Below are 16520 nucleotides of genomic sequence, written 5' to 3' on the forward strand. Positions count from 1 at the left end.
CAAACCCACAATCATGCTGACAAATTACATTTTGGGATCAATAGTACAAACATGTTGTTCAACCTATCACTATAGACTATAATCTGCCTCCCACTAAAGCTTCACCAATCGGTGGGAGATCTTGTGCATCAGGGGCGGGTTCCGTTTTGTTCAGGAAGATGGGTCAAAGTGAGGTGGGGATGGGTAGCTAATCATTTAGCTGTAGCTAGATAGCTGGATAGCGAGGTACCGAGAAGAGGCAGTATTTAGAGGAGTCAGTTATTTTTATGTTTTGTGGCACAACTCAAAAGTTAACCCTCTAACACCAAGAATGGACATAAGTTAACAATGACGGGGGAGAAAAAGAAGAAAAAGCGGCTGAACCGCAGCATTCTTCTGGCCAAGAAAATTATCATAAAAGATGGAGGCAGTGTGAGTTAAATATTTATTTTTCTGCATTAACTGGACACCTAAATAGGTAGCCGGATGCTTGGCAACATTGATTTGGTTTTATAAGTACTGGTGTCAACCTCTTTAGCTATCCATACTTATATCCAGTGTTGTGCAGGTAACTGTTTATTCTAGCGGGCTAGCTAACTAGCCGCTAGCTACCCAGCTTGTTAGCTAACCAACAAGCCAGCGGCCTGAAGCGTAGGTTTACACGTCATCTCAGCTCACACTGTCTGGGATGGTGTTTTGGGTGTCCGGGTCGCCCTGCGGTGCTCGACCGGTTCGACTGTTACGAATACTATATGTGTCGTTTTATTTTATTACGCCTGGCACACAACCAAGTTGGGGAGTGTTCTAGTCATGTATATGTGTAAATTAAATTTACGTATCCAAAGCCTTGTTTTTGTTTGTAACATGTTTCTAGGGGCTTGGCAACGTTGTTTACGTTGTAACTCAGCAAGACTGTCAATAAGCATGGCCGTATGACGAGCCTTCGTTCGTTAATTTGAAAAGGAGCAAACCTATTAATGTCAAAATTAGCTGGTTAGCTGTTTCCTCATTTGCACGCTATCCTGTATGGAATCTGACTAATCTCTGGGGCTAATGTTTGGAATGAAAGGCTGCTAGACGTGCATCAGGTGGCAAAATATTGATAGTTTTTCCTTTTATCAACTTTTTCTAAATATATAATTTGCGCAACATGCCAAACTTTCTTAGAATTGTTTTCAATTAGCTGCATGAGTAGCTAGCTAACAGTCATGGAGCAAAACGGCATGCTAATTCTATTCCAGAAAATCGACAGAGCCCTATCATGGTACAGCCTGTACAGGTTACACTTGGCTACAGCCGGAAAGTAGTCAGTAGGTCTATTGATTTGTTCCCTCCTTATGGTGCCATGTGTAACACGTTTTACATCTATAATTGATTTGTAAATATATGTTAACAAGATATGTGTCAGACCACATTTTAGGTTTAAAGTATGGGGAATAGTCAAATTGTTTGGTAAACTGTCAAATGAAAGAAACCATCACAACATACAATCTGCAGACTAAGTTCAAATAACTAAAGGTTTTTCAAACCAAGTCCATTCTCAATTTCATCCTAAACCATTGTCAGTGCTTTTGTTAAATATTTCCTGAGGCCTAAACACTTTTGATGTCATACAGGAAATTACACCACCATTACATGAAACCTATTCACAGAATTAACCATTAGCAAAATGAATTAGTTGTTGAAGAAGTAGTTCCTTTAAACTACAACAAAAGTCTTATCACCATTTCCACAGAAGGTAGCAGTTCCTACATTTCTAATGGACAAAAAGTCCCTATCTAGTTTCCTCTTTGTCAACGCAGTGTTAAACACCCATCCACACTCCACCACAAAGCCACGCTCCCCTGTGAGGGCTGTACACCTGCCGTTTGGTGTTCCCATGGTGCACTTAGACAGACGGCATGGAGAAATGATTCTCCAAACAAGTACACTGTCTTCCTGAGCAAGCCCTGCCCTACTTAACAGGTTTCTAAGCTACCTCACTGAGATTTCACACACCTCATACCCTTGTCCAACAGCTCCCTCAAATATCAACCCCAAATCTGAGAGGGATCTGCTCTTTGAAAATTTGTGTTTTCCCCCTCTCATTTAAAAGCGGGAGATTGCTTACAGTGATCCAGATCATTATAGTTTTTTCCTTCAAATCTATAATTTAGTCCCATGGCCTCTTGCTGCAGCATGGTGTAAGATGTTTGCATGTTTTCTGTCTGCATCCAGGCAAATTTGTTTGCTGTTCAGTTTCAGTGATCATGTCTGATAACTCTACTAGTAGCGGTTGGCCCACCCTACATTTATAAATCGTCTAAACAGACCCGGTCTGTCACAGGCAGTCAAGTGACAAAGATTTGCGGATATAAAAGCAATTGTCTCAAATAAATTCCTTTCACTGTTTACCACAGTTGCGAGCAGAACCTTTTTTAATGCGTGAGTGCGTGCAGCGTTTCTAGCCTCCCTGACTAGCTGACTGTCCTCCCCCTCCTCCCTGTCCCCCTCCAGCCTCAGGGGATCGGAGAGCCCAGCGTCTACCATGCCGTGGTGGTCATCTTCCTGGAGTTTTTCGCCTGGGGTCTACTCACCACCCCCATGCTCACGGTAAGCCACACTACCCACAACCCACATGGTCAACTTGCTCCACCACTCGCTCCTCAACGTCAAGTCAACTGTACGGTAAGGAACACAACTGGTTCTCATCGACGCCAAGGCAGTTAAGTGTTCCCACCGCTCTCCACTGCTGGTGCCTCTGAGACCTAGCCCAGGCAGGGGCCGCAGGGCCGTTCCCTCATCAGCTTGGCTTCAGGCAGCCCCGCGTACAACACAGAATAATTGAATCCTAATCAAATAGCAAGAGCCAGATGACGCACCCGCATGTTTTGGTGGATGAGTGTGAAAGAGAGAGACCTTTGCTGGCGCTAATGGACCGAGAAACATGAAAAAGGACATCAAACGGTGTATTGTTCAGTCGCCCTCACTCTGCGGAGAGGTATATAACAGGAAGTGAGGGGTCGCGCTGGCTGTCGTCATGCTGCTTTTGCCGATGTAGACAGGCGCAGACAAATCTAACCTCAAACGTAGGGCTGGCCGCTGGTTTCAGGCAAACAACATGGAATTGAATCAGCGTTGTTTATCGAGACAGTCCAGGGGATTTCTTTCCATATTTCATCAACAAGGCCCAGGCCTGTCTCCAGTACGCCTACGTCTTTTCCATCTGACAAGACGTGCTCCCTCCCACCCTGGCTACATCAGAATATTTGCCTGACTTTGTCTTGGGCTACATTATCGCATTCTACAGATCTTGCACCGATCGTAAACAACAAATGCGTATGACCCAGCCGCAGTAAACACGTGTTTAGCTCATTCACAAGCGATGGCATACTGTAATGTGGAGAGAGAGAGAGCTGCGCTCGTTATACGTTTGTTGCCTTGTCACGATTTGCATTTTGGGTTAATCAGAGCAGAGCTGGCTTTGAAGAGGCACTTAATGGTGCCCACAGAGCCCCCGCCTTCATTAGTAACTAAGGAATACGGCCCTTAACAACCGCCGGCCTTCTGCCCGGGGCTGTGTTCAGATGGCTGCACAGCAGAACTGTTGGACTGGTCAGTAGGCTTGCTGAGGAAGCTTTTCAGGGGCACTGCTACCTCTGGGTACAGATTCTAGTGTGTCCACGTCGTTTTGGACTAGGTAAAGGCTTTCACTATAGGATATTCATGATTCATGGTAAATCCAGGAATTCAAGGGACCATCCCCCCAGGACCTAGGGTTCAGTCGAGGCCTGCCGTTTTGGGTTGTAGTTGTGCTCGGTGTTCAGCCTTCACAGCAAATCCACCCTCGGGTTCTCGTTTTCGTTTTCCCCTGTCATGCTCGCTGTGTTCTAATTAAAGCCAAAGGTTCGTGTTCCTATTTTGTGTCAGTGACACCTTTTGCTCGCTTCAGAAGCGCTGCCACGTCTCGCAGCTTCCACAGACGAGATACTGAACTAGGTTACCATTGATTTATTTAGTATTTGTCGGATATCTTGCGTTGTGTTACATCGTAACCTTTCCATGATCGGAGACTTTGGACGGATTTGTGTGTGTGTGTGTGTGTGTGTGTGTGTGTGTGTGTGTGTGTGTGTGTGTGTGTGTGTGTGTGTGTGTGTGTGTGTGTGTGTGTGTGTGTGTGTGTGTGTGTGTGTGTGTGTGTGTGTGTGTGTGTGTGTGTGTGTGTGTGTGTGTGTGTGTGTGTGTGTGTGTGTGTGTGTGATGTTCTGCCCATTTAACAATCCTCCCACTTTGGCTTCATGCCCTCACAAGACTCACACAGAGACGAGAACTAGCCCCAACTCCCCCCGGTGGCCCGACGGGAAAGATGGTGAAGTGCCCCGATTTATTTTTCAATTGCAGGTTTTAGAGCATTTTAATGCATATTATTTATCACTCAGCAGCTCAATCAATGTTTGGCCCTCTGCTCCCCTGGATAAAGTGGGCTGATTATCACTGGAGCATCACAGGAGAGGCACCATAACGGCCTCATTCTTACTGAGCACAGGAGGAGAGTGTGGGGTGAGAGAAGGGGGAGAGACTGGAAGGATATACAGAGACTGGGGAGGAGGAAGGGCTAGACAGGAGGGAGGAAGACAGAGGGAGACAGAAAGGGAAAAGTGATTGTGCTCAGTGGGGGCTCTGGTTAACATTATGACCAGGGTATAATTCATATGAATGGTTTCCTTTAGCTAATGGTTCCACTGCAACCCAGGACCGAATGGTGGTCCATTTCTCAGTCTGGTGTGTTTGTGTGTCGACACAGCTGCTTTGGAAGAGGAGGAGTCATTATCAATCTCCAAATTCAGTTTCAAAGCAAATGTTGTTTCATGTGATGGCTAAATCACATGAAACAACATTAACATCTATTTCAATGCACCATGCAAACCTCGCTGTCCTTTGTTGTTGGTTTTTTTAGTTTGACATTCACTCACCTCTTCCAGTGCTGGGGCAGCAAGCAGGGAGACGTTCATGCAAATCCCCGTGTTGGGAACACGCTCATGGTCAAAATTGAACCAGTCTGTGTTTACTTTTCATGTGTATTCTAAAGACTAGACAAGGATCTTTTGACTTTGTGAACTTGATCGATTGAAGCTGTGGCCCTCCCACAAGCAAAGCTTTGAACATGCGTAGGTAAGCAAACTGCCAGAGTCACCGTGGATACTGCTCATTGGCCTCCGCAACCATGGGGGGAATCAGCACCTGAAATCTGGAAACCACTTTGCACATCAATTCATGGAACGGAATTGTGATTTAGACTACTTCCCCACCCCCTCACCCCTAGTGCCTTTGTGGTCTATGTAACTGTGTGTGTGTTAAAAAGAGCGAAAGGAAACATATCTGCCAGTCAAGGGAACTTGACTCGAACATCACTCACTCCCTAACGTCATCCCCAGTCTGAAGAGACCCATATTGACACTGAGAGAACCATGTCTTTCCTAATTGAAGTCTGCAAATTGGCCTCACCACCAGCGTATTTATTACCCGGATAAACTGCTTTTTTGACCTCATATGGAACTGCAACCGGCCCAGTACTGATGCTATATCAGCCAAGCAAAACTCTTCATTTAAATTTCCATGACCTTGTCTAAATGTTTAGTTGTCTTATCGCCCTCATAAAAGGGCCGACACCTCACCGGATGTGTACTCGACGCACGTTGTACATGTGCTTTCCTGCCCTAGCTCTGGTTCCATTAACATTTAAATGTCATGCTGTTCTGTGTGGGGGATGTGCTGGATGTTTGGGTTCAAGGTCTAACAATGCTTTATCGCTGTTTGTTGCCCAGGTGTTACATGAAACATTCCCCCAGCACACATTCCTGATGAATGGGCTCATTCACGGTGTTAAGGTAAGAGAAACGTGCATGCACACACACTGTCTCTGAGACGCACGTACACACACACGCATATTTAGTTATACATGCAAGCACCTGTCTGTGGGTAACTGCTCAGACCAGTTACTTCAGTCTCCACAGAGAACGAGGTGCCGTGTATTTCTGCATCGTTCCTCTTGCATGATGGGAGATGCGTTTTAGAGGAAGCACAGGTCTAAGAGTGTCCTCCGAAACCGCCACAAAGTCGACCACAGTTGTGCTCAAGTCAACACTGTCTCCTTTTGACGTCTCACGTTGCTCTGCTCTCTCCCTCCCCCTCCCCCCCGATCTCTTCCATGCTCCCTGAACCCTGTGGCCCTCCTCCACCCAGGGCCTGCTGTCGTTCCTCAGCGCCCCCCTCATAGGGGCTCTGTCAGACGTCTGGGGACGCAAGTCCTTCCTGCTGCTAACGGTGTTCTTCACCTGCGCCCCAATCCCTCTGATGAAGATCAGCCCATGGTGAGGCACACACACACACCCTTACAGGATGGATTTGATTGTTACAGGACGTGTTAGTGGATGATTGAGAATGTCAGAGGATGGTTTTGAATCTTACATTCTCGTTATGAAGGATGCATAGTTCTATGAACTGCAAATATTTATGCTCCATTACCTTAGAGCCTTGGCCAAAAATATATTTTCGTATCCGCAAAAACACTTCTTAAAGTTCTGATGAAAAGTAAAAGTGAAACAAACGGATCTCTAAAGAAGAAAAACATTGGAATCAAATTGAAACTGAACAGAATACAAGTCAGTTGAGCAGCACACAGGCAGCTTAAAGGACTCAGTTATGAGGTGTGCTCGTCTGTACTTCCTGTTTCACATGACTATGTTTCCTGCTAACTCCTGCCAGAGCAGGGCTTTCACTCCAACGTACATATATAGTAATAGAACATGTATAGGTATAGTACATATATAGTTATAGTACATGTGTAGGTGTAGTACATAAATAGTAACAGTACATGTATAGTAACAGTACATGTGTAGGTATAGTACATGTGTAGTAACAGTACATGTGTCGGTATAGAACATGTGTAGGTGTAGTACATGTGTAGTAACAGTACATGTATAGTAACAGTACATGTGTAGGTGTAGGACATGTGTAGTAACAGTACATGTGTAGGTATGGAACATGTATATGTGTAGTACATGTATAGTAACAGTACATGTATAGTAACAGTACATGTGTAGGTATAGAACATGTAACAGTCCAACTCTCCCCGCCCCCCAGGTGGTATTTTGCTGTCATCTCCATGTCTGGCGTGTTTGCCGTCACCTTCTCCGTCATCTTTGCGTACGTGGCTGACATCACACAGGAGCACGAGAGGAGCACCGCCTACGGCCTGGTGAGAAGCTTCATCATCACAACCCCCTCAACACGCATACGATACTGTCATTCACACGGGAAGAGGAACATCTCCAGAATAGATTTCTGGAGATCAAAAGTTTTTTTTCCCCCTATGACCACTGTCTGAAAATCCATGCTTGGAACCTAAATAGCGTGTCCATGATTACATATGATGGTACCGGGGCATGCCATAAGGTTGGAACCACTGTGTCATTTTCTGCCATGGCTGCCGTTGGCCGGTGTGGAATGTGTGGACCATATGGGGTTTTCATAGGTTGTTGTTGTTGAATGGTTTGTGGTGTCAGCCGGCATCAGAGAGAGCCCCGCCCTTGTTGTTGTTGTTGTTGCTATGACGTTCCATGGCTAGAAGGACCGTTCCCTCTGGGAAGCTTCATACTATGTTTAATGTTATACTCATGTTTACATTCCAAATAGTTGATTTAGCAGACGCTTTAATCCAGAGTGCTGTACAAAAATGTGCATAGCAAGTGCAGCAGATAATCAAGGACTATAAGTGCCCAGTTTCTAATAGCATTACAGTGGATCTGTTTCAAGACAGCAGCGTCACATTTCAAATCCATTAGCCCGTGTGTAACTAGGGATTTTGGGTTTAGCCGGTTACAGACGCAACCGTAATGTGACCTAAGACATAAGGAAACATTGCCCCTCTCTCCCCCACCCCCACACACACACTCACACACACACACACTTCTCCAAGGTTCCCTGGAGGCTGAATCTAACCTGTCCCCCCAGGTCTCTGCCACGTTTGCCGCCAGCCTGGTGACCAGCCCGGCCATCGGCGCCTACCTGTCGGTGACCTACGGGGACACCCTGGTGGTGATCCTGGCCACCGCCATCGCCCTGCTGGACATCTGCTTCATCCTGGTGGCCGTGCCCGAGTCGCTGCCGGAGAAGATGAGGCCAGCCTCCTGGGGGGCGCCCATCTCCTGGGAGCAGGCGGACCCCTTCGCCGTGAGTACACAACCAGGAGGAGCGGAGCGGACCTGTTCCATCAAGGGGAAGCCCCTTCACAGTGAATGGGGGACGGGACAACAGCTCCAATTAGTGGAGGCATTTAGACTGTTGGCTCTAAAGCTTTCATGTAGGGCTTGCGCGAGGAATACAATTTTAATCACAATTTCGGCTTTACACAATCAAATTCTCGTGATCGAGCGATATTTAAAATGCGTCATTCCGTTCATAGAACGCTCCGTATCAAAGTTATTTTTTGCAAAACCAATCTAGCGCTCCATAAACCAATAGGTGCGTTCGGCTGCGGCTGCGGCTGCAGCGTCATCCATTGTGTGGAAGCATTTTGGGTTCAAGGCAAGTGACACAAAACAAGAAGGTCATATGCAAAGAGTACCTTAAAGTTGTGTTGGCGCCACAAAGCAACAAAACAAACCTTTTTAACCACTTGAAAAAACACAATCATGTTCAATACGATGAATGTGTGAGGGCCAAGAAAATGCGTTGCATAAACAAAACACAACATCAACTCAGGCAGAAAATGTGACAGGCTAGTGTTTTTTTCCAAAAACCTGTAAACTAGTCTTTTCTGCATAGTTCTGAAATGTTCTAATTTGGTTACATTCTGTTATGGAATATTAGTTATTATTGTATATTTTGAATTTTATTCACATCCATTATGCAGGTACAATGCATTGTGACAATAACATTTGATTTGGTTAAAATCAACAAATAATCGTGATAATTAATCATGACCTCAATATTGATCAAAATAATCGTGATTATAATTTTGGCCATAATCGTAGAGCCCTACTTTTATGTGAAACAAACCTTCTGAAGAGGGACTGGAGCAGGCCAGCTCGATAGACAGACAGACAACACTGCATTGGATGAACCCCAGTCTGTGGAACTGGTAATCCCCAGTTCTTGGCATGTTGGAAGGGTAATTGGTTGCTCTCTGTGTGCTTCCTGTTCCTCCCTCCAGTCTCTGCGTAAGGTGGGCCAGGACTCCACAGTGCTGCTCATCTGTATTACAGTGTTCCTGTCCTACCTGCCAGAGGCAGGGCAGTACTCCAGCTTCTTCCTCTATCTCCGACAGGTACGGCAACAACGCCTCCCTCCCTTTTTCTCCCTCCCTCTTTCTCCCTCTCTCCCTTCTCACTGTCTGTCCAGTAGACAACAGTCAAACTCGCGTTTCACCAGATATACAGTCGAATGTTTAGTTTTTTTTTTAGAAAGAGACAGGAAATGTAGGGGAGAGAGACACACAGAGAGACAGAGAGAGCTCAAACCCAGGCCACTGAGTTGGTTTCCCAGCCCATATGGTAGCAACCTACCTGGTGAGCCATCAAGCATCCCTGGAATGTTTTGTTGGTGAGTCACACTGGCCATGCGTCGACACCTTTCAGCCGTAACTAAGGAATCGGTTCATTTTCAAAACGAGGGTGCAAAACAACCAGCGTTTGAGTCTTCAGTATTTGTTTTGGATACTAACTCAAGCTAACTTGACTGTTACCTCCCTCTGGTCAAACATAGTTTGTTTGGAAACAGGTTTTGACCGTGTGAGTCTGTCAGGCCAGTCTGACTCAGAGAGACTGCTGGCCCCTCTCTCGTGAAATAAAAATAAACCACGCCGACCTAGCCAGACGACGGCTTCTCCTGACACACTGTTCCTTTGTCCCTGTCCGCAAACACAAAACAACAGCGCTGATGTCCTCCAACAGTAACGCCACACGGTGTGCTGGTCTGGGAGGTTGTGGTGTAGCGCTCCTCTCAGCCACCTGCTGTAGTGTGCTGGTCTGGGAGGTCGTGGTGCAGAGCTCCTCACAGCCACCTGCTGTAGTGTGCTGGTCTGGGAGGTCGTGGTGTAGAGCTCCTCACAGCCACCTGCTGTAGTGTGCTGGTCTGGGAGGTCGTGGTGCAGAGCTCCTCTCAGCCACCTGCTGTAGTGTGCTGGTCTGGGAGGTCGTGGTGCAGAGCTCCTCTCAGCCACCTGCTGTAGTGTGCTGGTCTGCGTCGGGCCTGATAAGGGACGGCGTGCTTTGACCTGAAAACACAGTAGGGATGGTAGAGCGGCGCCCCCCCCCCCCCCCCTCCCAAAGTGCTGCCCAAGGCCTGCTCAAGGTCGCACGGAGGAGTGTAAATAATGAGATACGGCCCCCCTCTCTCTATCTCTATCACTGGCCTTGTTAGCAGTTCAAATACAAAAGGAAAACATTCTGTTCTCCATCCTCTCTTTCTTGAGGCAGCCGGCGTCACAATCCGAGGTTGCTTCAAATAAACCTGCCTTTGCACAGCTGCAACCAGTCAGGTTATACTTGATAGGATATCATGAGGTGCGGGGATGGGAGGGTGGAAACAAGGAAAGCGGCTGCATTTGAGGAATGCCGGGGGGGAGCTGTGTTCAGTCTAACCTCTTGTGTTTTCCATCCCCAGGTCATAGGGTTCTCTTCTGAGACGGTCGCTGCCTTCATAGCTGTGGTGGGAATCCTCTCCATACTAGCCCAGGTGAGCTGCACCCGACCACCTCAACGGCTGCCCTCCACCACCGAATGAAGTCCCAATAACAAACTCCCTGTCTGTGGGCCCATTCGTGGGGGGTTTCCTCGGGAAGCCTCGTCCAGATGGATGTCCCCCTGTCTAAGGCTCAGCTTTTAAAGGCTTTCTCCTGGAAACCAGATATTTTTATTTAAAGAAAAGGAAAAAATTACAAATGATTAGACTCCAGTCCCGGTGTTTAACGTGCCCCTCCCTGTGTGTGTGTGTGTGTGTGTGTGTGTGTGTGTGTGTGTGTGTGTGTGTGCGCGTGCAGACAGTGGTGCTGGGGATCCTGATGCGCTCCATAGGGAACAAGAACACTATCCTGCTGGGTCTGGGCTTCCAGATCCTGCAGTTGGCCTGGTACGGCTTCGGTTCTCAGCCCTGGTGAGTAGGCATGCGGCAAGTTGATCTAGGGCTGAACGATTAATTCGTCATAATATCGGCATGTGACAAAACGAGATTCTGTAATCGCAAAGGCTGCGAGAGTAACGCAGTTTACGAAGAAGGATCAACTTTGTACGTTATACTTAACCTTGACCTGTTCGATGGCCTCAGGCTCGACAGAACCTGACACGTTGCTACCTTACGGAGCAACACCACCAACCGGTGGTGTTTTGGCCCGAAAAAAAACACCACAAAGCCATGTACGATGCATAGCTAAAATGCTGAACACCAGTGTGTCAAATAGCCTAAGACAAATAACACCCGACAGGATCACTGATGGAAATGTTTCAAAGCCTAACTCCATATTCATGTACGAAATGACTCAAGCAGTAACGGCGTTTATCACAAAAGATATGATATGATGCCCCTCGGTGATACACATACAGTAAGATCACTATGGCTGTCAGTGCCATACTGTTTCTGCTACTGACTGGATCAGAAATGTTCAGAGTGTTTCTTTTAAGATTTAACCTTTTAGATGGGTGAGTTCTAAATAGTTCTGACGGTCCCCACAGCGTAAGTTTTTTTTCCCAAAACGGTAGCTAGCCAGCTTTAGTTAAGAAAGTGCAACGCACATGTTACTAGCCTACGTTTAGCTTTGATTTACCAAAATATTTCGAAGAGTAACAAGGAGGTATGTTTTCCTTAATTTTTCGGAATTTTGTGTGTTATGTTGCTGACTGGAGATCAGTAGTATACATCTATATTTATTAATAATACATCATATAATAATTGCATATTAAATCACAATTGCAATATTATTAAAAATGATTGCAATTAGCTTATTTTCCTAAATTGTTCAGCCCTAATTTCATCGTCAATTTATAATATCTTTCATTTGAATTTGTTATCATGAGTTTTTGTAAAAACCATGTTCATGATGCAAGCAAGGCCTTATGAATTCAACAATGCAGAAATCGCTCTATAAAAGGTGAACCAACAGCAGTACCCCCTCTGGACCACTACAGGGTAGCAAAACGGTATTCTCGACACGCAGCCAAATCAGAGCACATGTACATCCAGTGAAAGTGTTGAAGGAGTCTATTTCCCATGGAGCCTGCTGGAGCGGGTGTACTTTTCTTATCCGGGGCTGTAGCGGTGCCCTGGGCCGGGAGAGGATGTAGCTCTGAATCAGTGATGTGGATGTTTATCCTGGCCTGGCGCTATTGTCTTACTGCTGTTGTTCTTGGCCATAGCTGGCAGTAGTGGAAGAGAGGTTCAATAAAGGCCAAACTGATTGAAGAAGAAACTTGCACACACACATGCGTATGAATATATGCACTCGTGCTGCTGTGTACTAGGACATCAAGTGCCAGGAAGGTGTGTGCGTGTGCGCCACAGTGGACTGATAAGTTGGTTTGTGATATTGCGAGGTGGAGGATTTCCATGTTCTCTGTGTGGTGTTAAGCTCACACTGCTGTGTCCCTGCTGCTCGCTCTCTCTCTCTCTCTCTCTCTCTCTCCCCGTAGCTGGGGAGTGCTGGGAAGGGCCTCGCCTCGTGACAGTCACATGTGAATTCAAGAACGGGATGTAGGGTTGTTAGTGACGTGAACTGAAGTGCACCCTGTGTGTGTGTTTTGTCCCCGTGCAGGATGATGTGGGCTGCAGGCGCGGTGGCAGCCATGTCCAGCATCACCTTCCCTGCCATCAGCGCCATCGTGTCCCGCAACGCAGACCCCGACCAGCAGGGTGAGCACCCCCCCCCCCCCACCTCCCTGAGTGTGTCTGTGAGAGAGACTGCCTCTTTTCCACCTCGGGCCTATGTTATTAACATGTGTGTGCCCCCCCTCCCCTCCCCCAGGTGTGGTCCAGGGGATGATCACAGGGATCCGGGGCCTGTGTAATGGCCTGGGCCCGGCCCTCTACGGCTTTGTCTTCTACCTGTTCCACGTGGAGCTGACCGATCTGGACGGCGTCGACGGTGCCGACAAGGGCTCCAAGCCCAACATGGCTAACCCCACTGACGAGGTGAGCCCCCCCTCTGGGAGGGCCTCGGCCACGTCCCCAGAGCTCGCCTGAAGCCTGTCATGTGCTCCAGTAGGAGCCGTGTATCGGTCCTGACGCGTGTTCTTTTCACGTGCGGGAAAGTGCCGGAGCGGCGTTGGGTTTTGAGGCCCTTTTTAAAAACCTTTTTTTAAGGATAAGACCCCAGGCAGGCAGGCACAGACAGAATCACAGTTTATCCTCACTTTAATGACGTCCAATCCTTCTCGCTCTCTCTCTCTCCCTCCTTCCAGAGTGCCATCATTCCGGGCCCTCCATTCTTGTTCGGCGCCTGTTCCGTGCTGCTCTCCCTGCTGGTGGCGCTCTTCATCCCGGAGCACACGGGGCCCGGGGCCCGGCCAGGGGCCTACAAGAAGCACAACAACGGGGCCCAGAGCCACTCCCACAGCCCCCAGGGCAGCGGGACGGAAGGCAAGGAGCCCCTCCTGGAGGACAGCAGCGTATAACCCCAGCCTCCAGGGGGGAGGAGGAGGAGCCGGGAGGACACACACCACCTGCCACCCAGACTACCAACCCCCCACCCACAGTGGACAGATACTTGTATTTATACACGCGCGAGCACGCACATGCGTAGATGCACTCGCGCAGTGATGTACTCTGACATCTCCGAGTTCCAGGAAGGTGTGCATTCAAGTATACCTGTGTTTGTGTACATGTGTGGGTGCGTGGCGCTCGTGTCCGCAGCACAATGTGGGCCGTCTCTCCGCACGCACACCCCCCTTTGTCAAAGCGAGGTGGTGTGAGAGGGCTGCTAGGGTGCCTTGGGAGAGGGAGAGTGTGTGTGTGTGTGTGTGAGAGTGTTTCTTTGGGACTGCTGTGGAGGCGTGTGGGGGGAGGGGGCTGGAGTATCTTGGTTTAGCTGGACTCTGGGAGGCAGGACGGGGGACAGAAGACACGACGGCTTGCACCACGATCCACCTTGCTGCGCAGCGCCACTACACCCACACTTGGTTTTGGGGTGAGGATGAGCTAAGACTCATGTCGTCCGTCCCCCCCCCCCCCCCCCCCGTGGGATTCTGGTTTCTCTTTAGCGGACGTGCAGTGACGCCGGTGATGTTCCTCGTTCCAAAGAGATGCGACAACGGTTGATATGTAACTCAAGAGCTCTCCTGTAATGACCCCTTTCACAAGCTAACTTCTCGTTGTGATACTTTTGTTGTTGTACGTGGTTTCTGTCCTGGGTTATGGGAAGAAGGGAATGCAGGTCTTCCTATGATGTAGAGCTACGAGGAGTCTCTCCTTTGGCATAACCTAATCTCGGAGGGGCCACACCAATTACCCACGGGGACAGTACTGAATAACACGCAGAACGTTTTTACAGAGGGACTTCAGTCGACTTGAAAGGATCCACTCATCCCCCTCCCTCTACGGAGAGAGAAACGTGTAAAAGAAAGACCACTTTGTTTGAGACATTTCCGATGTTTACCTGCCATTCATTAGCTCCGAAGTATAGTTTGGGTTGTAATTATTATTTTGTTCACACTGAAGGCTAGTTGTGCTTATAAAGTTGTAATTAAAGACAAATGTTGCCTTGAAGTGACTTCATATTGATATATAAATCTATTACGTAACCTGTATGAAGACTGGGGTCTGAGTAAGGTCTGTAATCTTTGCTATCGCTCCCATCGGAGCCTCAAAACCTTTTCTCTTTTTTTGCCCTCTCAGCCCCGCCTTCTGCCCTTCTTGGTAAATTTGGCACAGCTTTATTTGAAAAGACAGCTGGCAGGATTCTAGTTCATTTAACTTCCCTATGGGCCGCTTTGACTCTAGTTTTTCTGTTTTGTTATCAATGTGAGCACTGATGTTGTTATTAGGACGTCTTTGGAAAATATCATTAGATTCAATGAGATGAAATATCACTTGTGCTGCTGCAGTAGGAATTTAAAGGTTATGTGTGATGTGGTATGATAGACAAAGACTGCAAAAGTGGTATCTGGATTTAGACTGTAAACCAATGTAAGCGTTCTCTGATAGTTTTGCTCCAGTACAGGTTGGTAAAAGGCGCTTGACATTTTTAGAGCAATGATGTATGGAGACGGCAAAGGATTTTCCAATACTTTATTACTGGAAAATCTTTGCCGTTTTTCTTTTGAAAGATTTCTTTTTCTAAATGAGCCTCAAGTGCATTGAAATAACCAAATCACACACTCAAATGAATTAAACCTTTGGTTTCAAACTGTAACATTTATCATTTATTAGTTTGAATTGTATATTTTGTGCCAAATGTTTTTGTTTTTTATGTTTCTTATTATGTGTGATTGCTTTGGGTTTGTTTGTTATATTTTCAGTTTTTCTTAAGTTTGGCAGAAAATTTAAGTTCAAGTGCTATTTTTATAGTTTATTTTAATAATTGGTTCAATTGTTTTTTGGAATCCTTCAACATTGTGACTAGTTTGGAAATGAATGTCCAGCATTTTACTGTTTTCAGAGTCAATCTCTGGTTCATTACACATTTATTTGTCATTATTTAAACTTACCCCCCCATGTTTATACAGACTTCAATATAGGACATTGAATGTTCTGAAGACAATTTAAAATATTACTTTATTCTGCCAAAGCCCAAAGTCTTTGGCCAATATTATTCTTCTATTGTTCATGTATGGTGGGTGAGCCAACTTGAGGCCATTACAACTTATTTAGATTCTAATTGTTTCTTGAAATGCATTGGACCAACCCATAACTGAACAACAATTGTTATCCTGGTAAGATTCTGCACCAGCCCCTTCTGCACACCAACAGTTCACATGCAAACGGAAGTCTCTACTTTGCTGTAAATGTACAAGCCCACCATGTACGTACAGTCAATGTATATAGGCCTATGTATGTTTAACGGACATGGCCACCTAGAGGTCTACTGGATAGTTTGGTGCGACTCCATTTGTCTGACTCTCCTGCTAGCCAATCCTGTTTTAGTATGATGTGGTCTGTGCCCTGACCCTCTCTGTGTGCCTAAATTAGCCAAGAAATAAATAGGGCAACCTGAGTTACATGGTGGATATAATGTAAATACGGGAAACTAATGACAAACTATTTATTAAAGGTTTATTGTACATTGAGCTGTCTGAGTTATTTTTGTGGGTGTATGAAATGCATATAAACTGCACTTGATTAATATTTCCCTAAATGTGTGGTGGTGTGTTTTTGGTCTTATATCTCTACCACTGGGGACCCACTGACAAATGGCCAGTCTATTTCTACCGTCCAGAACACTTTTTGTCTCTTTTTTTGTTCCTCTTTCCTGCCACAGAGGGGCAGTAGCAACTATGAAGTTTTATTTTAAAAGAATACTAATAAATTCTGGCTGAAGATCATGCTCAAATCTTGGCTTGGATGGAACCTTTTCC

General features: G+C 46.6%; 1 protein-coding gene across 1 annotated transcript; it reads left to right on the plus strand.

Moving 5' to 3' along the window:
* Positions 1-172: 172 nt before the first annotated feature.
* Positions 173-16232, plus strand: slc71a1-2 (solute carrier family 71 member 1-2). Its single transcript, XM_084706800.1, has 12 exons — positions 173-411; positions 2476-2571; positions 5784-5846; positions 6202-6329; positions 7102-7216; positions 7972-8190; positions 9173-9286; positions 10624-10695; positions 11000-11112; positions 12764-12861; positions 12974-13140; positions 13410-16232. Exons 1-12 carry the CDS (start codon positions 328-330, stop codon positions 13620-13622), a joined length of 1482 nt encoding a protein of 493 aa, XP_084562926.1. The 5' UTR covers positions 173-327; the 3' UTR covers positions 13623-16232.
* Positions 16233-16520: the final 288 nt, after the last annotated feature.

The sequence above is a fragment of the Hypomesus nipponensis genome, chromosome 10 (genome assembly GCF_054491055.1).
Source record: "Hypomesus nipponensis isolate SF chromosome 10, ASM5449105v1, whole genome shotgun sequence".
NCBI classification, from domain to species: Eukaryota; Metazoa; Chordata; class Actinopteri; order Osmeriformes; family Osmeridae; genus Hypomesus; species Hypomesus nipponensis.

What these genes read in the sequence shown, in the direction of transcription:
- slc71a1-2 (XM_084706800.1), top strand. Translation starts at nt 328, where the DNA reads ATGACGGGGGAGAAAAAGAAGAAAAAGCGGCTGAACCGCAGCATTCTT. An exon ending in AGCAGGCGGACCCCTTCGCC is followed by an intron (nt 8,191 to 9,172) that starts GTGAGTACACAA and finishes TCCTCCCTCCAG; the next exon opens with TCTCTGCGTAAGGTGGGCCA. An exon ending in CGCAGACCCCGACCAGCAGG is followed by an intron (nt 12,862 to 12,973) that starts GTGAGCACCCCC and finishes CCCCTCCCCCAG; the next exon opens with GTGTGGTCCAGGGGATGATC.